General features: G+C 43.8%; 1 protein-coding gene across 3 annotated transcripts in view; it reads right to left on the bottom strand.

Moving 5' to 3' along the window:
- The window catches only part of NKAPD1 (NKAP domain containing 1), a 172,646-nt gene that overhangs the window by 119,239 nt on the left and 30,632 nt on the right, over positions 1-22,775 (bottom strand). For 2 of the 3 annotated variants that reach the window (XM_086957186.1, XM_086957187.1), the window contains 3 exons: positions 7,704-7,780; positions 4,560-4,660; positions 634-687 (listed from right to left, as the gene is read on the bottom strand). In XM_086957186.1, coding sequence (XP_086813312.1) covers positions 634-687; positions 4,560-4,660; positions 7,704-7,772 — 224 coding nt within the window. In that variant the 5' untranslated portion in view covers positions 7,773-7,780. Of the gene's footprint in view, positions 1-633; positions 688-4,559; positions 4,661-7,703; positions 7,781-9,323; positions 9,445-22,775 lie in introns of all 3 variants that reach the window. The other variant, XM_086957188.1, reaches the window with a different exon arrangement.

Genomic DNA, 22,775 nt, shown 5'->3' with positions numbered 1-22,775 from the left:
GCCCCACAAACCCTTTTTTGATACCATTTTCAGGGAAAAACCCAGAGGCTTTCATTTGCGCCCGTTTTTCCCATTTTTCTGAAAAAAACAAACAAATCACTATATTTTGGTTAATTTCTGGGACCCCTCCAAGGGAGTCCACAAACCCTGGGCGCCTTTGGAATCCACATGATGTTGGAAGAAAAGGACGCAAATTTGGCGTGGATAGCTTATGTGGTCAAAAAGTTACAGGGGCCTAAGCGCGCACTACCCCAAATAGCCAAAAAAGGGCTCAGCACAGGAGGGGAAAAGGCCCAGCAGCGAAGGGGTTAAGCACTAATGACAGGATTTTAGATGCAGGCTATTGTTGCATCTAAATTGGAAATTAGTCTGATATTGCTACTTCCTGGTACGGTGGTGTAAGTCACATAATAGAAATAAATGGTAACATTGGGAAGATCACAGAAGCAGCCCTAGAACAGGGCATTCTTTTTAAATGGAAGCATTAAAATATTTCGATTAAATCCCCACAACATGGCAAATGGCAAAAACTATTAGAATGGCAGACAATATTTCTTTCTGTTGTACTCCATGGCAGGCATGTGTACGTTATTAATATAATTCGATGTTACACTACAAATAAATTAAACTTACTTTTTAGGTTCAAATTCCTCAGGGTACAACTCTCTGTAGCCGCTGTGATCCCACCTATATAAGAAAAAAAAGGAACAGATAATGATGGACAAATACATCAGAGTTCATTAAAAAAACTTCAGATATGAATAATACAATACAGTAAAAGAGAAGTGGGGAAAATGCCTAGCATACGACACACACTTAAAATTGAACAAGCATTTTCTTTATGTAAGATTTAAACTTTTGAAGAACGTGCGTACCCTAGTGTCTCTTATGCCAAACAGATCTTGAAAATCAGGTAAAGAAAAAGTATTTCAATACTGCATCTATGTTTGAACATTTCAACCATAAGCTCAGAAAAGAACACAAGGGCTTCAAATACCATATGGAGAAATTGACGAGTGACTAGATAGTAAGTTTGGTTAATTTTGAGTCTCCTAAAACATAGTGCTATGAAATGTTTGGGTCTACTTCAGAAAACCTAAATAACATGCCAATACATTCTTATGAGTGACACGAGCAGGCCTAGAGGAGCAAGTAGTTAGGGCCCTTGTGAGAGACAGACTAAAGTGGTTGGAGAACAAAATAGGTGGGAGTTGTGAGGTAGCTGGTGGTAATCTGATTCCTAAGGGGACACTAGATAATTTTCAAATGTGGACTTTTGAGCTGCAATCCACACAAGTCCTTCCCTTATATTTAAGGCAATATATAACAGGTGGAAAGAGCAGACTCTTCAACCCTTCACACTCTAGAGCAGAGCACGTTATTTTTACTTTTGGAAATACTCTTTCTGATGGACTCTCTAGCCACAGATCCATCACCTTTTGAATTCTCATCGGCGCTAGATAGGTTCTGGAAATCTTTCTGTAACAACTCTGGCATGCCGACAGGTGGATCTTTCATCAGGCTTGGTAGCCTCACTGCACCTCTAGAAGTGATGATGCAGAGCCATAAATAGGTGTCACACTTGTGTTGAGACGTTAGTTTTAACAAGATAGTTTCCAACGCTCTCAGACGCAGATCCATAGACAAATCACTAAACAGACAGCATGCAAAATCTACAATGGGTTCTTATGACCTACTAACAGTTTACTCCACAGAAGAGGGGGTCGGGGGAGTGGGGGTCGGCGAGGAATCAGCATTATATAAAGTATCCACCAGAAAGATCATTACTTAAGTTAAGTAACGACTTCTTCTGATAGATACTTCTAACTGCTGTGTCCTCAGATTTGAGCAGCTATACAAGCAGTACCCCACAAAAGGTGGTGGATCTGGTAAATTTACACCAGGAAGTCCTGCAGGCAAAATAGCCCTTCCTACAGACCTGAGAATCAACACGATAGTGCTTGTAAATGTGTAGCAAACGGACAAATGTTCAGCACCCAACACTCCAAAGCAATAGTGCTAGCAATGGAATGAGCCAGAAGGCCCTCAGGAGGTACCTTCTTGGTCAGAGCACAGCATCTTGATGCAGAGTACTATCGAGCTAGATGAGCTAGATGAGTTATATTCTAAACCCCCCACCCCTTCCCTTCATGCACTGACAAATCAAACAACCCCATGCACCTTAGTCCATCCTATAATGAAATTAAGGGCGCTCTTCAGATCCATCTGATGAAGCCATCCCTCCTTACAGGCAGGTGTCGGAAAAAAGAAAACGGGAGCCAAATGGACTGTCCGTCAAGAAAGGGAAACATTTTTGGCAGAAAGAATGCCAGAGTCCTGATCACTAACTTGTTAGGAAAGAGGGGGTACATGTCAGTTGCACCTGTAGCTCACTGACCCAACAAGCCAAAATTGTGAGGAGGACACAGCCTTAAGGATCATCAGCTGCAAAGAATAGCTGGAAGAGCAAGCTGTAGAGGTTCAAAGAAAGATCCCTGCCCTTTTGTTGGTAAAACAGGTCCTCCTGAAGAGCCAGGAAGAGCAGACTATACATGTAGATCCCATAGTATCAGACCCTCAGAGCCCATTCTGGGGTTATCAATATGAATTGAGTCCAGTAACTCCGGACATTCTTCATAACTCAAGAATCCCTTGACGGTCCAGCCATCTCTAACATATCTGTGCCCCATGCCATAGAGCACACAAACTTACTATGCCCTGTATCTTGCAGTTCCACATGGCAGGAGTGTTATTTGTTAGAACCTGAACAGGCTTGGCCCTGATAGAAGCAAAAAGGCCTTGCAGTTGAACTGGAGGGTACACAGCTCCAGGAAATTAATATAGTGCCTTGCTTCATCGGAGACCAGAGTCCCCTGATCCACAATATATCTAGGTGGCACCCACCCAGAGATGATGCATCCATCACCATTGTGCGCTCTGGATGTGGAGGGCTGCCCTAAGTATGCCTTGGACCAGGCCGCCATCAAGTCATCCGTCAGGGCTGACTGGAGGAAAAAAGCAATGGTTTCAAAGTTGAAGAACATGAATTGAAAATTTCTGTGAGGAAATTTGCCTTAGTCTCCACAGTAGGCAACTGCAATTCTAGCACCTCTGCAAACTACTACCAGGAAAGCAGAGCTTTTTATAGTAAGGGGCCCCAATGGGGAGTCCAACACAGGAGAGATATTATGGCCATTAGCATTCTCTAGCTCGAAATACAGACAAGCACCTGTGTGGTGTGGGAGGAGCAATTTGTCCGCCACCTCCGTTTCTTTCTGAGGAATATGCTGAATGCCCTGTATATGGTCCAAACCAGACCTAAAGACAGTCTTCAACCAACTGTAAAATGGGTGTCAATGCCAGGGAAGGGCATCACAGGGGAATCTTCTTAAAATAAGGGTTGCATTTTGGTGATTCCGTAGTGCGACACTGGTCGAGATCGAGCCAAACTCAGTGCCTCTGAAGGAGAGAGAAGTGTCGGACCAGCTGGAGATGGCATTGCATTTGGTGAAGGTGGGAGGCACAACTTAGAGCCAGCAAGAGGCCAGGAGTGGGCCTAGCAGAGTTTGCTGGTGCTGGGGAGGGTCTTGCCGGTTGAAGCGTACCTCGAGGTCCCAGAGGATCTATGGAGCCCAAAGGTGCTCAAGGGGAAACCAGAATCATTTGAAAAATCTGCAGATTTGAAGGCTTTAACCACTAATGACAATGATAGCCTGGGAAGTTCAAGGCACATTAGTTCCAACAGAGGAATGGTATTGTAGTAGGACGATTGTGGCCAATTGGAACCATTAGAACCTCGATTGAATGACTTCTCTTCCTGGAGCAGGAGCGATGAGGTGGTATGGACTCTTGCACAGATTGTGTGTGCACACGTCAAGACTTGCCTTTTGACTTTGTCTTGGACTTACCCGAGACAGTGACCAGGACTGATCACAAATCTTTGGTTGGGAGTCGGTCTGGGTCTTTGAACACAAATTACCTCACTTTTTGTCTTCTGCAATGTACAGCTTTGCTCCATGAAAGCCTTAGGTGTATTCTGGAAGTCTTGTCGCAGGACTTTCGAGTGAGGCTTGTAATCTAAGCACCAAGCGCAAACGTGCAAATCCATGATCAACATCAGTTTTCTGCAGCTGTCACCATATAAATCCTGCACTCTTCAGAGGAGCATTTCCCCTAGGGACACTGTAATTACTAGCTTCTTTGGGAGCCCGGGACTGCTTGGGAGTCCAAAAGCAAAGCACCAGATCCATATCTGAGGATGCGGGGGGAAAAAAGGAATCAGCATCAGTCCACAACTATACATGGCTCAGTGTTGTCAATTCTGGAGTGGAGGAAAGGCCACAGTGGAGTCAGATGGCACCACCTGCCAGAGTACTTGAGTTGGTGCAGGAATAATTTCCAGACTCAGTGTGGTGCATGGAGTAATTCAAAACTTAAGGAACCTTGGGTTATAAGGAGCCAACAGAAACCACATCTATAAAAACAAAGAAAACAACATGACTGTTTAAGCAAAGTAGGTCACACCTGCGCAAACATCTGAGAAAATTCAAACGGCATACCTTGCACCATCTAGTGAGTCTCTGCTTTGCTTTGTTTCATAGATCTCTTTTGTCTGCTTCTCAAGTTCTCGGATTTTCCACATTTCTGATTCTTCCTGAATCTGCAGAGAACATCCAAAATATAGACAAAGAATTCATAGCTGTGCAGCGAAAATGAATGTCCAAGTTTTGGTTTCCAGTCCGTGATTTAAGAATATTACATTTGTCTTTGGCAGTAGGGTTTTCCAGCAGAATATCGCCTACAAAATATTGTGAGACTAAAACTAAAAGGCCTCAATATTAAGAACCAAAATATTGTGAAGTGAAGAAAACCAAACATGCTGCAAACTGCTGTGAACAAATGGGGGTGGTATGCACTCCAAATTTTCAAAAGTTCACCCAATACAATCATCTTTATGCTTTTTGTGTGCAATCTAGGTAGTGCTTGCCCTAATGCACTGAATAGAATTCATTGCAATGGGGAACGCAGAATCTACACTCCACACCCAGATGGCACAGCGTAACTGGATACTAGATCCAACCGTTTAATCTGCATTTCTCTTTACTCAAGTTTAATCCGTGATTTATCTGTGATTATTCGGAAAGCCCCATCCATTTAAGGAATTACTGAGCTCGTACTGCGTGTCACGAGGGTGGTATTATTTAATTAGGGGTCAATGGGTGAACAAATGAAAAAGGACAACTGGGTGAAGATAACAGTAATTGAGCACCTTTTTTCATTGATGAATCGGATTTAGAACTCTAAAATGTACAATATTAAATTGAAAATTTCGTGCATAATGTGATAAACTGTATAATCTATTACTGAGGGGTTTTCCTTGATTGGTTAATTTGCAGTGACCCCTGACGAAGGGCTGGTGACACAGCCCGAAATGCGTTGGGCTTTCAATAAAGAAATGCTGCTCGAAACTATTGGTTGTATTTGTATCATATTTCAGTGAAGGTCTGGATGAGCACACGAAAATATGCGAAGCTTCCAAAAATGCAATTGGTGATTGATGTGGACATGACAAAGAGAAAAAAGAAAATGAATAATCACAGATAAATCACGGATTAAACTTGAGTGAAGAGAAATGCGGATTAAACGGTTGGATCTAGTATCCAGTTACGCTGTGCATCTGGGTGTGGAGCGTAGATTCTGCGTTCCCCACTGCAATGCAAACTGCTGTGAAGCCATATACTAGCAGGTACAAAGTTTAAGAATCAAGAGAGGGACTACCATTTTGGTCACAGATTTCGTGGCAGATACTGACACCAGTGTATTTTCCACCCCTCATATGACCACCAAATTTGTCATTGTGAAGGGTGGAAGAACTGGTTGATGTAGTTCCAAATATTTCTTCTGGCAGAAGAAGTTATCCATGCTCTGTGAATAGAAGGCAACTTCGGGATTTGCTTGAAAGAGTTCAAAAAATCATGGTGAGGTGGAGATATGGTGAAGATATAGGAACAGCATCAAGCCCAGGTAAAGGTTGTCTCCAGGACTTGAGAAACAATACCTTGGGTTGATTTTGATAACACTTGGAAAAAGGCAATTATTAACATAAAGCAGTAGACTTTTTAGTAGTGCTAAACACACTAAACACATACAAATGGATATCCAGGACGTGATAGTCCCATGTGAAGAAATATCTGAGTGTGCTTGGCTTTACTCTACACGGTATAATTATTTATAAGACTAGAAAAGAATTATCCAGCAGGAGCTGCAGATGTAAGTCTTAGATCACCCATCAGCCTGCTTATGAAGAAAAGAGGTGCAGTTTAAGAACAAGAGTAATGTTTCAGTGGCCCTATGTGGCATCTCAGACTGATTTAGGAGGTTGAGGTTCAAGCATACATTATACAAAGGACACTCGACTTGAGCTACTCTAATAACTCAAGGGTGACTTATTTCCATAAGGTACTGTTATAACAGGGGATGAACAATCACAAGGACCTTTATTTACACAATCTAATAAAGCCTGGGGAATAGTATTGTAATAATAATAATAAAAAAATAAATAGACTGTAGACTAAGGCAGTTTCCAGCAAATCGTCACTCAGTTGTTTGAGATCATGATGGAATTAAGGCACAATTATATGCAGAAAGCACATTGTGGAATTTGGGACTTCAAAACAGTCCTGAACTGCAATATTTTTTCTCTCCATCCCTCTAGTGATGTTCACATTTGTGACACTGAAAAGATCTTGATATGGCTCAGTGTAATGGCGGGAAGGTGAATGTTAATTAATGTGTTCTAGCAACCTGGCTATGCTTGTTTTACTGCCGATTTTCTTGGATTTTATTGTATGCTGCGATGTTGTTTGGCTACAGCACTTCAATCATGTTGATATGTTGGATCAAAGCATGCCCAGACTTCTAGATATTTCTTGACTGAAATCTTCTTATGTACCCAAATAGGGACATTTCCTGTACCTCTTGCAGTTTTAAGTCTTGAACTCTGCTCACTACCGTGAGCACTTGTATTGGGGTTAAAGTGAATGGACATTACGTCTCCTTTTACACTTTAGGCCTTTCCTGCCAGGGAAATCATTAGAGGACAAACATATTCAAGAGAAAATATACTTTATGGTTTCATATGACTATGTGCTACACTCATTCGTTGTTATGGCAGCGTATCACTTTTTCACCTACTGCTGCAAGTGCGGCTAATAGGAGGGACATTTATTTAAGATACTCTTGCAGACATAATCAGCCACAACAATCTCCAAGGAGCCACAACTCAGATGGGAAATGATTATCCCATCCATGTTTGTTTTGTTTATTTATTGTCTCGAGGCTTGCGGGAGAAAAAATTAATGGAGACTAAAAGGGGCCGAGAGTCTACTGTGGTACGAGACAATATGGAAAAATAAATGCACGGATATTTGCAGTTTAGGTCTGAAAGGAAATGAAAAGTCTGATGTTTGCCTTTTTCTGCAAAGCACAAGTAGCTTGCCGCTTTCCTCCATGCCCAAGGAAGGCGGCAATAAGGAAGCCATCAGTGCGTTATCCAAAACGATATAAAGATTATGCCCAAAAAATATAAAAATCATGATCTCCCTCTAACACTGGGCCAAATCCTGAATTGATCCTGAATCCGGAAGGGGGTAGAGGAATTTGGGTCCTGGATGGTAAATGACAGACAGTTCTGAAATGCCTACCTTATTATGGGCATCTGTATGGCGTATAACATTCCGCAGGAGAACCTTGCCAAGAGGAATACGAGACATTCTCCAGCCTGAAAAATAACAGTCACATTAACCAATGCCAAATGTGGCAGGTACAACCCTACAGACCAGTGGTTCTTAATCTCTAGACTTCTGTAGACTCCCACTTAAACATTACTGGAACCCACGGTACCCCAGTGAATCATTATTGGAATTCAAGGAGCCCTACTCAGTCAATACAGGAAGCCGGAGACCTTGGGCTAAGCCTTTTCGAGGATTTGAACTGCAAACACAATACTCAACAAATACAGAAACAAACAAATGCACAAATCATGAAACATTTTAGTTAATTCACACGAAAAAAAACAAAAAAAAACACTTTACAAAGGAAAAGGTTGGAGCTTTCCTAAATTCAGTTGAGGCCAATCATTGTCCATACTATATTAGGTTTGATGCACATCTACTGCTCTCACAAAACAATTTGAGGATACTAATTTAATTTATAGCCTCAAATGTCAAACTCCTTCACATTTAAATTGCATTTTAAAATGTTCACTTGTACATGTTGGTTCTTTATTTATATATACTTTTATAATCTGTTAACATTATTTTATTTTCGAAGTAGTCCCTGATGCACTGAAAAGGCTTTTCACATCCCCAGGGGTCCCCCGACCACTAAGAACCACTAATATAGACCATATAATGTACTTCTATGAAGAAACTGTTCATTTAAAACAGAAGTAGTAAAGTGAAAGTTTACGAAAATGGGATCACATCCCTGGTAAAAACAAAATTGCTTGTATGATTTGCCACTTCATAAAATATTTAAAATTAAAATTAGAGTTGCAGATTTTCTTTCAAGTCATCAGCAGAATTACTTAAAACCAAATTAAAGAACAATTTTAATGCAGAGATCAGACTCAGCTGGTCAGGGTTGTGTACAGAGCACAAAAGTTAAGATCCTGGAACCAAGTTAGTTCTCCTATATCGAACTGAGCAACTCCAGCAAGTACAGAAACTGATAACCAAGGATCAGTGCTATTTTCCTCTTTCATCTCTTGTTGGTATTCAACAGCGTTAACAACAATGCCCTCTTTGCTCAACCTATGAAGCTTGGGAAAACTGACCCTGTCCTAGGCTGCATTATAACCTTTCTACCTGAACAATTACATCAAGTTGCAGTACCCCAGTTTATCTCCACTGCTCAATGGTTTACCTGTTTGATGCATCAGGGATTTTCACTCTCTGTTGCTTAATGCTAAAAAGAGCATGCAGACTATGCCCGTTTCAAGGCACAGGCTGTAACATTTCACCAAGCATCGAGCTGTCAAAACCACGCAGAGCCATGCATCACTGCCATTTTGCTATGAAAGTTGGTCTAAAATTTCTCCGCCCCGCCAGTTTTAAAATTCACCAGCCTCCACAGACTAGGACCCACGTTTTTTCAAGGATAGGTTTCTCAAACGTAATCTTTAATGATCAAGGCACTCCTTTCCTGTTTAAACTAGTGGGCCAAATATGTAAACAACTAAATTCAAAACATTTAAGAACCACGGTGTACCACCCACAAACTGATGGGCTAGTACAACACTACAATAGGATCTTAAAACTAACCTTAAAATAAACGCTCATAGGACCAGAAAAAAACTGGGGTCAGTTACTTCCTTTGGCCGGATTTGTGATCCAAAATAAAGTTCTGGGCTGTTCATCCTTCAAATTACTTTTTGGAGGTAGACTATACATCTTAATTGAAAAGATGATTGGGAAGATTCAAGAGATTTGACTCTAAACAATTTAGAAAAGGCAAAACAATGACAACAAAATTGTTATTACTGTGGGAAGAAATTGAGAAAATTAAAAGCTGGTGAATGGACCTTAGTTTACTCCGCACCTCAGAGAACAAACTATGGTCGAAATGTGGCAAGGCTGTATAAAATAAAGAAGAGAATTGTGTCACTTAGTTATAAGCTACATCTACCAGGTGGCGTATGCAAATATACGGTATCGGTATCAAAGAGAGTGTGGGGATATATGAGAACTAGTTCATATCCCCTGAGAATTGTATTTTATCAATGGGAACTAGTCATTCACGACGTAGTGGAGATCTGTGTGGTGTTTGCCAGAAGAAAGAAAGTGTCTTTCTTCATGAAGCCCTCACCCACTAACCTAGTTGGTGGCATGCTTCATCATCGGGCCCACCTGGTGACACAGAGTGTGTCCCTGGTGTGCTACAACGCCTATATTTCTGTGTGTGCGTTGTGGGTGACATGAAACGTGAGATTTAAAAACTGTCCATAGGTCCCAAAAGGTTAATTTTAATAATTGGGCCTCTGGCAGTGTTAAAATACAAGGCAGCGGATGTAGGGGAGTTGTATTTTAGGGAACTCCTACATCCTGTGGGCGGTCGACATGTTTCAGCCAGGCCTCTTCTATAAAACTGGCTTTCCTCAGGACCTAAAATGTGTATTGTGTGATCTATACTGCTCTAGTGTATAGATATGTATAGCACTCGCTAAGGTGCTTTAAATGGGAGAAAGATACCTTCAACGGATTTTAATAGACACAGGAATTTTGAAATCACTTAAAGGATGAGATCGTGTGGGCTTAGTGATTTGGACCCACTAATGCTGGTTATGCAACAACAAAAATGACATATATTCAAAGCTGCTACTTGTGAGTAATCAGTCAGGAGAGAGAGCAAAAAGAGATTGAAAAACGGGTGTATATAAACAAAGAGTATTTAAACTTTTTTACAAATCAAGTTAAAAAGTTGGGTACAAGATAAACAGCAAAGATGTAAAAGGGTAAAACCATTAATCCACACAGCCCTTGTTACATCAATTGTTCAAGCTTTTCTACCTAACACAAAATTAATTAAATATTCAATTGTAGATAAAGCCACAGTCGACGTTTCGGTCTCTATTCTTTTGTGTAGGAGACCATCCTCAGGACATGGATTTCATATCTTGAGTACCCTAAACATGATAACAGATTAAACATTTTTTTTAAATACCGTCTCAACCCAATGAAAGTATGATCTACTTGATCGGAAACGACCGACGAACGACCGACTTAACAGGTATTCTGTGATTAACTCGGCTACTATGTCTTAATAAAATCTAACAACCCTGTTTAGCTAGAGCTCTGGTGTTTAGAATATACAGCTGCACGGGACATTAGAATGTCGGCCGCATTCACAATGTAAAGTGATTACTGTGATTCGACTTGTGTATCAATGTGTTTGAGCCTGAGATCAGCCAGGGTAGATCATGTAGGAACTGGATCAGGTGCTTCACCCTTCTTGTACCACAAATAATAAACCTTTTAAAAAATGAGTGACCCGCCCCCCTTTTTTCTAAATCTGTGGCTTTACACAGGCAATTTAGTGATTATTCGGATATTATCCCTTTTCCATTTCTATAATGTCGTAAAAACCTGACAACATCAGTTAGCCAAAACTCTATCATAGAGAGTATACAGTATAATTTAACATTAAAACTGGCCACCAACACTGACTAGTGAGTGTTTTGGTCAACAAGGCTAACAATGCAGAATGTTTTGGGAAACTCTTGTGACTTCGCCTTAAAACAAAAGATATAGGCAAATGTACAAGTAAGAAATAATAACTTGTGTATAAAATGGGGAAATGCATAGACGCATAATGGATAGTATCAGCTTACCAATACATCTATATTATCTATAAATACAGATACCGCCACTGCATTTTTAATCTCTATGGTGCAAACTATTCCATCTACCTGGGACACCTGTTGGCTCCCATAAGGTAACAAGCATTTGCAATGCAATAGGTCTCGCATTAGGAAAGTTGGAGCTATCGGTATTGTAAATGACAAATTTTTTATTTATGCGTTTGGTTTGAAAATAGCTAAATTAATAGCTTTGTCATTTACAATGCTAATAGTTGTAGAGGGTAGAGGGGAGAGTGGTGAGAGGGGGAAGTGTGGTGAGAGTGGTGAGAGTGGTGAGAGGGGAGAGTGGAGAGAGTGGCGAGTGGCGAGTGGCGAGTGGCGAGTGGCGAGTGGCGAGTGGCGAGTGGCGAGTGGCGAGTGGCGAGTGGCGAGTGGCGAGTGGCGAGTGGCGAGTGGCGAGTGGCGAGTGGCGAGTGGCGAGTGGCGAGTGGCGAGTGGCGAGTGGGGAGAGTCGGGAGAGTGGGGAGAGAGGAGAGAGAGGGGACAGAAGAGAGTGGTGAGAGGAGAGAGGGGAGAGTGGTGAGAGCGGAGAGTGGTGTGAGAGGGGAGAGAGTGGTGTGAGAGGGGAGAGAGAGGTGTGAGAGGGGAGAGTGGTGTGAGAGGGGAGAGTGGTGTGAGAGGGGAGAGTGGTGTGAGAGGGGAGAGAGTGGTGTGAGAGGGGAGAGAGTGGTGTGAGAGGGGAGAGAGTGGTGTGAGAGGGGAGAGAGTGGTGTGAGAGGGGAGAGAGTGGTGTGAGAGGGGAGAGAGTGGTGTGAGAGGGGAGAGAGTGGTGTGAGAGGGGAGAGAGTGGTGTGAGAGGGGAGAGAGTGGTGTGAGAGGGGAGAGAGTGGTGTGAGAGGGGAGAGCGTGATGTGAGAGGGGAGAGCGTGATGTGAGAGGGGAGAGTGGTGAGAGAGGGGAGAGTGGTGAGAGAGGAGAGAGGTGAGAGGGGAGAGTGGTGTGAGAGGGGCGCCGTCTCCTGAGCCCGCTCTTTAATCCGTGGCTTTAGTGGCTCAGTAAAGTGCCTCGAGGCCACAACAGGGTCATTCCAAGTGTTTACTCAAAGAACACGTTTTTAAAGTGCTTGGGTTTGTGTAGCTCAACTGTTAATCGTGACTGGAGGCGAGGAAGTGTGTACCCCGAGGCCAGCAACATTCTTAAAAGGCCTGGTTTTGTGAACAGTGGAATGTGCGGCCTAGTGAGACAAATGAAATGCGGACCCCGGGCCCTCGAGAGACACGCGTGAAATGTGGAGCCTTGGGACCTCGAGAGACACACGTGGTAAGCGCAGCTTCGGAGTCTCCTCTGCCATCACAAGGCTGCGCTCATCTCAGCTCAAGGGGTTTAGTGCCTGCTGCTGAGGTCTGTTTCCTGCCTGCTGAATGCTATGTCCGCTCAGACTTTCATCATTCTGCGGTCGATAACATGCGCACTGCTGGGGTCTGTCTCTTTGCTGATGAAGGTTATGCCTGCTAAGCCTTTCATCATTCTGCGGTCGATAAGATGCGCACTGTTGGGGTTGGTGACGGTAGCTTGTGGCACGCACACACTGTAACTAATGACGTAGGCGGCCCGTACAGCCCCTGAGCACAGCTGGCATGACGGGTCCCGTGCTTGATGAAGGCGTGCACTCAAGTGTTATGCTTTTGGAGTTTTGGTATTTTTGACACAACCGATGGATGTTTATTTATTTATTGGCTTCTCTGTGGCGCTGCTGCCTCCCTGTGCCAAAAGAGCCCACGTCAGGCAAGATGAAAGGCGTGCCACGGGTAGCGCCTCGGGTATCTGGAGAGGGGAGGCGCCCTCGCAGAGGTTCCAAAGTATTCACACTGTTCCCCTACAGTGCCCCACCCCGCCAAATTGCCCTCCCGGTGCCAAAAGCCTGAGCTGAGAGCCCACGTCAGACAAGATGAAAGGCGTGCCCGAGGTAGCGCCTCGGGTGTCTGGACGGGGGAGGCGCCCTCGCAGAGGTTCCAAAGTATTCACACTGTTCCCCTACAGTGCCCCACCCCGCCAAATTGCCCTCCCGGTGCCAAAAGCCTGAGCTGAGAGCCCACGTCAGACAAGATGAAAGGCGTGCCACGGGTAGCGCCTCGGGTGTCTGGACGGGGGAGTCACCCTCGCAGAGGTTCCAAGGTATTCACACTGCTCCCCCCCACCACACACTGCCCCCCTGCCTGCTGAGGGGAGGGGGGCGCCTCTGCCAGGTGGTCTTGCACGTGGTACCTGGACACCCCACCCCCTGCTCAGATAATCCCCACTCAGCCCCACCGGGGGCTCACGGTGCCGTCTGCTGGGTGGGGGAGGGGGCAAGAAGGGGCGAGGAGGGGTGTCAGTAACCCAGCAATGAACGCCTCCTCTGAACCGAGGATGGGGTGTTTGAGGAAGGCTGGGCAGGAGGGCTATTAAAAGGCCTTTATGGGCTGTTAATGTCTACAGCTGAGCACACCTTTTATCCAATCCCCACGCCCCAGCCACTCTGAAATGTGCCGAGCACCGCAGCACGTGCAGCACGTGAAACACTGCAGAGTCCTGATGGCAGCCGGACAAGTGGACAAGAGCTGCGAGGTGCTGTGCTGCAAAGGAGAGTACTGCGAGGCGCTGTGCCGAGGAGGGCTGCGAGGCGCTGTGCCGAGCAAGGAGGGCTGCGAGGCGCTGTGCCGAAGAGAGGAAGGCTGCGAGGTGCAGTGCCAGTGCCGAGATGGTGGACTGAGGACACACAGAGCCCCCTCTGTCCTTGTCATACTTCCTGCATCCGGGTTAGCAAAATCATTACAACCAAATCGGCTTAAACAACTACAAAAGGGGGAGGGTAGAGGGGAGCAAAATTCCATCACACATAGTGTGTCCCTCATATTTAAAGACATTCAATCAAGGGGAATTTGAGTTAAGCGTAGCGCCATGGACATGTTGACAAGGAAATCGGCGAACCACAAACTAGGGGGAATCTCGCCTTCGCCAATTGTAAAGCAATACACTATATCGGCCGTTGTGACAATGGTCTAAGTCAGTTTCTCGCCGCATTCTTACACAGTTATGAGGCATAACCTGAAGCAATCGTCCCTTTTAGGCCACATCATCACACAATTAGCAAGCATAACCTCAAATTAATAGTTAGCCTTGTCAAATCCAGGCAATAATACACCATGGCTTGTAGCAGTAATTATCGCATTTGCCCCGGTCCTTTAAGTGGTAAACCAAGCATTCTCGAATTCAGCCAAATATAGCATACCGTGCAAATTCGGTATCCTCTGTTCCCTGTTCCGAAAAGGATTCTGAATTCATGGTCAACCCACTGCAATCTTTAAACGAGAGGAAATCGATGGTTACGGGCCGCTTTGGGTGGGAGGAGGCGGCCCGCGGCGACCCGGAAGCTCTTAGCCGGCCGGCCAATCCGGTCGCGGCCGACCGGAAGTCCCGCCTCCCGAGGTCCGCGAGCTGCCGGCGCATGGAGCGCCCTGCCGGTCCGAATCAGCCCGGGTCCCCAGGAGGGGGCCGGGGAGAAGGAGGAGTGTCGCGCCTGTTGCGGGGCTCCTCGGACCTGAGGGAGCCCCGATTGTGAAGAGGAGACGAGACGCGCGGAGAGCGAGAGGAGCCCGCCGGAAGAGCGCAGTCGGTGAGTGGGGCCCAGGGCTGAAGTGAAGTGCGTGCGTGCCTGTGTGTATGCCTGGGAGGGGAGGGGGAGGGGGAGTGTGTGCGCGCGTGTGTGCGTGTGGGAATGTGTGTGCGCATGCGTGACTGTGTGATTGAGAGAGAATGCGAGGTAGGGGATAGTGTGCCTGTATGTGTGCCTGTATGTGTGTCGTATGCCTGCGTGTGCATGCGCGCGCCTGTGTGTGTGTGTGTGCGTGCATGCAGAGGGGTGGGGGCTGCCTGTGTGTGTTTGAGAGCAAGGGATTTCATTCGCGCATGCGCAGCTACCAGACGCTCGCTCCCGAGGTGAAATCTGACCTCGTCAAAGCGCGCGTCTGGTAGCTGTCCACATTCCTAAATACGGGCCACAAAAGGTCTGAAGCAGACACTCTCAATGCTCACGCATTGAGAGTAGGTCTGCTCGACCTAATAAAAACCAAGTATTTAGTTACACAGAAATTCGATTTGATATAGGGATATGGAATGTAATCCAATTCTTGTTCTGCTTCACTATCCAATCACAGGGTACTTCAGCGCAATACGATAATTCTTGAATCGGTATCAGCGCTAGGAAATTGACTTTATGATCCGGACGCTTGCATGATTGACACATGCGCCTATATGATTGAGGTACACAAATGTTAAAAATGAGGGTTGCTTTTATGCCAACACTCGAATTAACTTGTCTATCATGTATAAACAACGTGCAAATTTGATTCCTGACCTAATTCTTTTTAGATCACTGTCCTAACCATTATAGAACTAATACATTGAATGTTAACCTAAGGTTCTCTTGGGCTAAAATGGATACCCTGCGGACAATTTTGATGACGACATAGAATTGACATTATTTAGGAAGTGCATTCCTTAATTATGATATTATTTATTTAATTTGATGTTTAAATTGTATCTTTTAAATGTTTTTCATTAAGTAAATGAAGAATTTACTTTTTATCTAATTTGATTCACAAACTGTATCTCCTGAATGTCATTCATGATGTAAATAATAGCTGTAACTCAAAATCTTGTATCTGTTACTTTACCACTATTTTTTGATTGTGGTTCAACTAAAAGGTATTCCTAAATATCTACCTTTATTCTTAGGAGATGAGAGCTCTTTGGGTGTTATATATATCAAGTAGATGATACTTTCATTGGGTTGAGACAGTATTTTTAAAACAGTTTTTAATCTGTTATCATTTTTAGGGTACTCAAGATATGAAATCCATGTCCTGAGGATGGTCTCCAACACGAAAGAATAGAGACCGAAATGTTGACTGTGGCTTTATCTACCATTGAATATTTATTTAATTTTGTGTTAGGTAGAAAAGCTTGAGCAATTGATGTAACAAGGGCTGTGTGGATTAATGGTTTTACCCTTTTACATCTTTGCCGTTTATCTTGTACCCAACTTTTTAACTTGATTTGAAAAAAAGATTAAATACTCTCTGTTTATATACACCCGTTTTTCAATCTCTTTTTGCTCTCTCTCCTGACTGATTACTCACAAGTAACAGCTTTGAATATATGTCATTTTTGTTGTTGCATAACCAGCATTAGTGGGTCCAAATCACTAAACCCACACGATCTCATCATTTAAGTGATTTCAAAATTCCTGTGTCTATTAAAATCCCTTGAAGGTATCTTTACCCCATCATACTCTTTGCCCAAACCCTCAAGGGTATACTGGGTCGCCCACTATCAATTCTCATATCAAGCACAGACGGCTGTCTGGTGTGGGTCACTTTTTTAAGTGGTTTTATGTAGCTTTAAACTTTAGCTATATGTCTGAGGCAGAGACTTTAGCCTACTCAGAAGAATATATTCTGAAAATTGCTAGCGGACCCGCGCTATTGGGCAATAAAACATTGTTTGTCCAACCAGCTCATGAAACAGACCTAAATCAGCTGGAAAGACTAAAAAAGAAACTGGTGCGGACAGAGCTGCATGCTAAGTTCCTCACTGACTGCCTTAGTGCAAACATAATTCCAAAAGGGCTGCAAATACGAAACATACCGATCATCTTTACTGATGACGAGGAATTTAAAGTTGGTTTTAGTTACTCAGCAAACAGGTGCTCTCGCACCTGGATGGTGTTAAGTATTGAAACAGCTGGCAGACAAATCAAACTTCTTACCACAGAGATAGAGGCCCTAGAAAAGAAAATTCTGGGAGACTCCACCATCACCAATAGTAAGTCTCTACTAGAGAAAGTCCAACAGACAATCAAGGACTTTGAAATCTTTAATGCCCATAAGAAAACAGATAAACTTCAGAACGACATAAAGAAATATAACAAAGAACGCACATATCCTTATTTAAATAAGGATTTCTATGGCCCACAGAACACTAACCAACAACCCAGGGGTAGAAAAAGAATTAAATTTTCCGATACCGTGTCTGAATCAGGCAGTGATAAATCTGCTGACAATAACCAACACCTACAAGACCAACAGCCATCTACCTCGCCAGCCCACTTTTTTAGCTCAGGAACGGCGATACAACGGTCAACAGCACAGACCCCAAATACAACCGCAGAGGAGAGGATGGAACCGGACCCCATATAAACCGGGGTTTCGCAAGACTCGCAACCAGTATTAAGAGTGGTAACATCGAATCAGTCCATCCCTATTTTCAATGTATCTAGTCATGTGCTGTCAGAAAAAGAAATTGAGGTTTTATCAGCTGGTCTCAGTTTCATCCCTACATATAAAAATGACCTCTTTGAAACCAAACTTGAAATGTACAGATTTTTTAGATCTGTGAGACTTAAAAACTTTTTTGCTAATAATATCAGTAGCAGAAATCAAGGCATAACGGGCCTTCGTTGCCCTTCAACCTTTTACCCTTTGAATCCCATGGTTAGGAAGGAATATGCTACTTACCAGTATGAATCTGTTCTTGGCATAGAGGGCTGCAGAGTGGTACATTATGAATAGATCGCCATCTGGTGTTGGGCTCGGATGATTGCACTTTGTTTTTCTCTTGGAGAGTCTTTTGTATCTTGGTGACTCCTCCCTTGGTTGGTAGTGCGCATGGGCATCGGCTCCATCCTTAGATTGTTTTGCCATAGTAGGGTTAGATGGAGTAGTGTAGTAGAATACAGATAAGAATGCCCATGTAAGTGTATCTAAATAAGATAATGTTGGAACAGACACAGGTTTCCGGGGAGGCTGGGAGGGCATGTACCACTCTGCAGCCCTCTATGCCAAGAACAGATGCATACTGGTAAGTAGCATATTCCGTTCGAGGCATATGGGCTGCAGATGGTACATTATGAATAGACTATACAGCAGTTCTCTCCCTAGCGGTGGTCGCCCGTGTCTGTTGCAACTGTCTGAAATAAAGTTTTTAATACTGCTTGTCCCACTCTAGCTTGTTGTGTTGTGTGCACATCTACACAATAGTGTTTTGTGAAGGTGTGCGGTGTAACCCAGGTAGCTGCTTTGCATATGTCATCTAGTGGAATGTTTCCCAAAAATGCCATAGATGCTCCTAGTTTACGTGTAGAGTGAGCTCTAGGAGGAACAGTTAATGTTCTCTTTGCTTTTAAGTAGCATATTTGAATGCATTTTACAATCCATCTGGCAATGCCCGCTTTAGAGATGGGATTGCCTTTGTGTGTTGGAGAAAACGCAACAAATAGCTGTTTTGTCTTTCTGAAAGTTTGTGTTCTTTCTATGTAGTACAATATGGCCCTTCTAACATCTAATGTATGTAGGGCTCTTTCTGCTACCGTTTGTGGTTTTGGAAAGAAAACCGGTAATTCCACTGACTGATTGATGTGGAATGCTGAAATTACCTTTGGTAAGAATTTTGGGTTTGTTCTAAGAACCACCTTATTTTGGTGTAACTGCATAAATGGTTCTTGAATTGTAGAAGCCTGCAACTCACTTACTCTTCTAAGTGACGTGATAGCTATGAGGAAGGCCACCTTCCATGTGAGGAATTGTATTTCACACCTATGCATAGGTTCAAAGGGTGGCCCCATTAGTCTGGTAAGTACTATGTTGAGATTCCAGACTGGGGAAGGTGGTCTTCTTGGTGGAATGACTCTTTTGAGTCCTTCCATGAAAGCTTTAATTGCTGGTACTTTAAACAGGGAAAGATGTTGCCTGTTTTGTAGGTACGCCGCTATAGCTGCGAGATGAACTCTTATAGAGGTGTATGCTAAGTTACATTGCTGCAAGTGTAGTAAATAGCAAATGATTTGTTTAGTGGATGCGTCCAGAGGGTTGATGTGCTTACTGTTACAGTGTATAGCAAACCTTTTCCATTTTGCTGCATAGCATGCTCTGGTGGTAGGACGTCTTGCTTGTTTAATGATTTCCATACATTCTGGTGGTAAATCTAAATATCCAAACTCTATGACCTCAGGAGCCAGATCGCTAGGTTCAGTTGTTTGGGATCTGGGTGCATTATTTCTCCATGGTTCTGTGTAAGATGCATGGGTAATAATCTTAGCTTTTGATGTGGTACTTGTGAGAGTTGTAGCAGTGTGGTGAACCACGGCTGCCTTGCCCACGTGGGTGCCACTAGTATCATTGTCATTGAGTGTTGCTGCAGCTTCCGAACCAGTAACGGAATTAGTGGTAGAGGAGGGAACGCGTAAGCAAATTTGTTTGACCAATTTATCCATAGTGCATTGCCCTGGGACCGTTGGTGTGGGTACCTGGATGCGAAGTTTTTGCATTTTGCGTTCTGATGATTGGCAAACAGATCTATCTCTGGTTGCCCCCATTTTTGGAAGAATGGCTGCAGTATTTGGTCGTGCAGCTCCCATTCGTGTACTTGTTCTGACTGTCTGCTTAGGATGTCTGCTATCTGATTTTGAACTCCTGGTAGGCGTTCTGCTAACAGATAGATCTCCAAATGTCCTGTGCTAGTTTGGATAGTTGGAGAGAGTGTGTCCCCCCCTGTTTTTGAATATAATACATTGCAGTCATGTTGTCTGTTCTGATCAGGACTGCCTTGCCTGTAATTTGCATTTGGAAAGCTTTTAGTGCTATAAATACTGCTAATAGTTCTAGGTAGTTGATGTGCAGTTTCTTTTGCTGCACACTCCACTTCCCCTGCACTGTGTATTTGTCCATATGCGCTCCCCATCCTGAGAGCGATGCGTCCGCTGTTATTATCACTTGTGGAATTGGCTCTAGGAACGACCGTCCCTTGGAAATGTTTTCCGTGTTCCACCACTTCAGAGAGCGATACGTCCGGTCGTTTACCAACACCAGATCTGTAATCTGACCTTGAGCCTGATTCCACTGTGTCGCTAGACACTCCTGTAGTGGACGCATTTGTAGTCTGGCATGTGGTATTAGCAGTATGCAGGAGGACATCATGCCTAATAGTTGCATAAACACTCGTGCTGGTAGTGAGTGTTGTGGTTGAAATCTTTGTATTAACCCGACCATTGTTTGTATCCTGATTGGGTTGGGGTATGCTATTGCCTTTTCTGTGTTTATCGTAGCCCCCAGGTATTGCTGAATCTGGTTTGGTTGCAGGTGTGATTTTTTGTAGTTCACCGTGAACCCTAGGTGGTGCAGCAATTGAATTGTCTTCTGTGTGTTGTGAAGACATTCTTTTTTGACTTGGCCTTTATTAGCCAGTCGTCCAAGTATGGGAAGACATGTATTTGTTGTCTTCTTAGGTGTGCTGCCACCACAGCTAGGCATTTTGTGAAAACTCTCGGTGCTGTTGTGACACCGAACGGAAGGACTTTGAACTGATAGTGTTGTCCTTCTAATACAAACCTTAGGTATTTTCTGTGGGCTTTGTGAATTGGGATATGAAAGTAAGCGTCTTTTAGATCCAGTGTAGAAAGAAAGTCCCCTTTCTTCAGTAAAGGGAGTACTTGTTGGAGCGTGACCATGTGGAAATGCTCCGAATTTATGTAAGCATTGAGAGGTCTGAGGTCTAATATTGGTCTTAGGGACCCGTCCTTTTTGGGGATCAGGAAGTATAGAGAGTATACTCCTGTTCCTTGTTGATCTTTTGGGACCTTCTCTATTGCATGCTTTTGTAGAAGTGCTAGTACTTCTTCTCTTAACAATGTCAGATGATCTTGACTCATTGGACGCTGTTTGGGGGGGATGTTTGGTGGGGTAGCTGTGAGTTCCAGGCAATAACCATGTTGGATAATTTGTCTCACCCACTTGTCTGATGTGATGTTCTCCCAGACAGGTAGGAACTGTGATAGACGTCCCCCGACCGGTGTTATGTGGTCTGGGGGGAGTTCTATGAAGTCACTGTTTTGGGGTTGAGGCGTTGCGGTTGTTATTATTTCCGCGGCCTCTACCTTTGTTGTTGTTAACTCTGTAACTGCCTCTTGAATTACCTCTGGGTGATGTTGGTGTGAAAGAGGTGGATTGCTGATTTGTTCCTGTATTCTTTGAGCCCCCTCTATAGGTGGATCTACGAAAGGAACCTCTTTGTGTTGGCTGTTGCAATGCTCCCATTGACTTAGCCGTTTCTGTATCTTTTTTCATTTTTTCTAAGGTCTCATCTGTGCTTGAACCAAACAGTGTCTTTTGATCAAATGGTTTGTTCAGTAGGGCCGTTTGTACTTCCTGTTTGAATCCTGAGATTCTAAGCCATGCATGTCTCCTTAACATGACACTGGTGTTGATAGATCTTGCTGCAGTGTCTGCTGCGTCTAGGGCGCACTTAATGGAAGTATTAGTTATTATTTTACCTTCCTGTATTAACTGATCTGCCTTTTTCTGATGTTCTTTGGGGAGATGTGTGATGAGTTTTTCTAATTCATCATAATGTGCCCTATCATAACGTGCGAGTAGTGCCTGTGTATTGGCTATACGCCAGCTATTTGCCGCCTGTGATGCTACTCTTTTGCCTGATGCATCTATTAATTTTGACTCTTTATCAGGTGGAGGAGCCTCTCCTGTAGATAATGAGTTTGCTCTTTTACGAGCGTTTGAGACCACCAGCGAGTCTAGAGGTACATGCCCTTTAATAAATATTGGATCCTTTGGAGCCGCCTTATATTTTTTATCAATTCTTGGGTTTAACACCCTAGCCCTCACTGGGTCTTTGAATATTTCTTCTGTGTGACTGAGAAGACCCTTCAACATAGGAAGAGTACCTGATGTTCTTTGTGCATTAGGTAGCGTCTCTAACAGGAAATCCTCTATTTGAGGTTCTGTATGTATATCTACTTTATGATATTTTGCTGCCCTATTAATGAGCTGCACAAACCCTGTGTTATCATCAGGTGGTGAAGGCTTTGAGGGATATAACTCTGGGTCGTTGTCCTCATCTGACCCTACGTCATAATTTTCCCATGGGTCATCCTCATCTGGGATGGTTTCGTCATCCCCTTGAGGTTCTCCCTCCCCTAGATCGCTGTCTACATCAGACTGAGGTGTAGATGGTCTTGGTGTGGAAGGTGTAGGAATATTTGGCCTAGTGTGAGGAATAGGAGAAGAGGGTGTGACTTTAGGTCGAGGAGAAGCAGGAGGAGTTATATTTGTCCCCATTGTTCTCTTTTTTGAAGGAAGAGATTTATCTTCTGTCTGTTCATTCTTTCTCTTCTTCGTGACTACTTTGCCAGTTTGCGGATCGATAAACAAGATCTTTTGTTTGGGATCTGTCTGTTGCTCCTGAATCGGTACCGAAGGTCCTGGTTCCGAAAGGTGCTTATGTTTTCGATCGTCAGTGTTTGGTGTTTTCGGCACCGAATGTCTACTCGATTCCGACTTCCTGGGTATCGAGTGAATCTTGGACG

The sequence above is a fragment of the Lissotriton vulgaris genome, chromosome 2_1 (genome assembly GCF_964263255.1).
Source record: "Lissotriton vulgaris chromosome 2_1, aLisVul1.2, whole genome shotgun sequence".
NCBI lineage: Eukaryota > Metazoa > Chordata > Amphibia > Caudata > Salamandridae > Lissotriton > Lissotriton vulgaris.
Note: the sequence above shows the minus strand (reverse complement) of the source record. Positions and strands in the feature narration are given on the sequence as shown.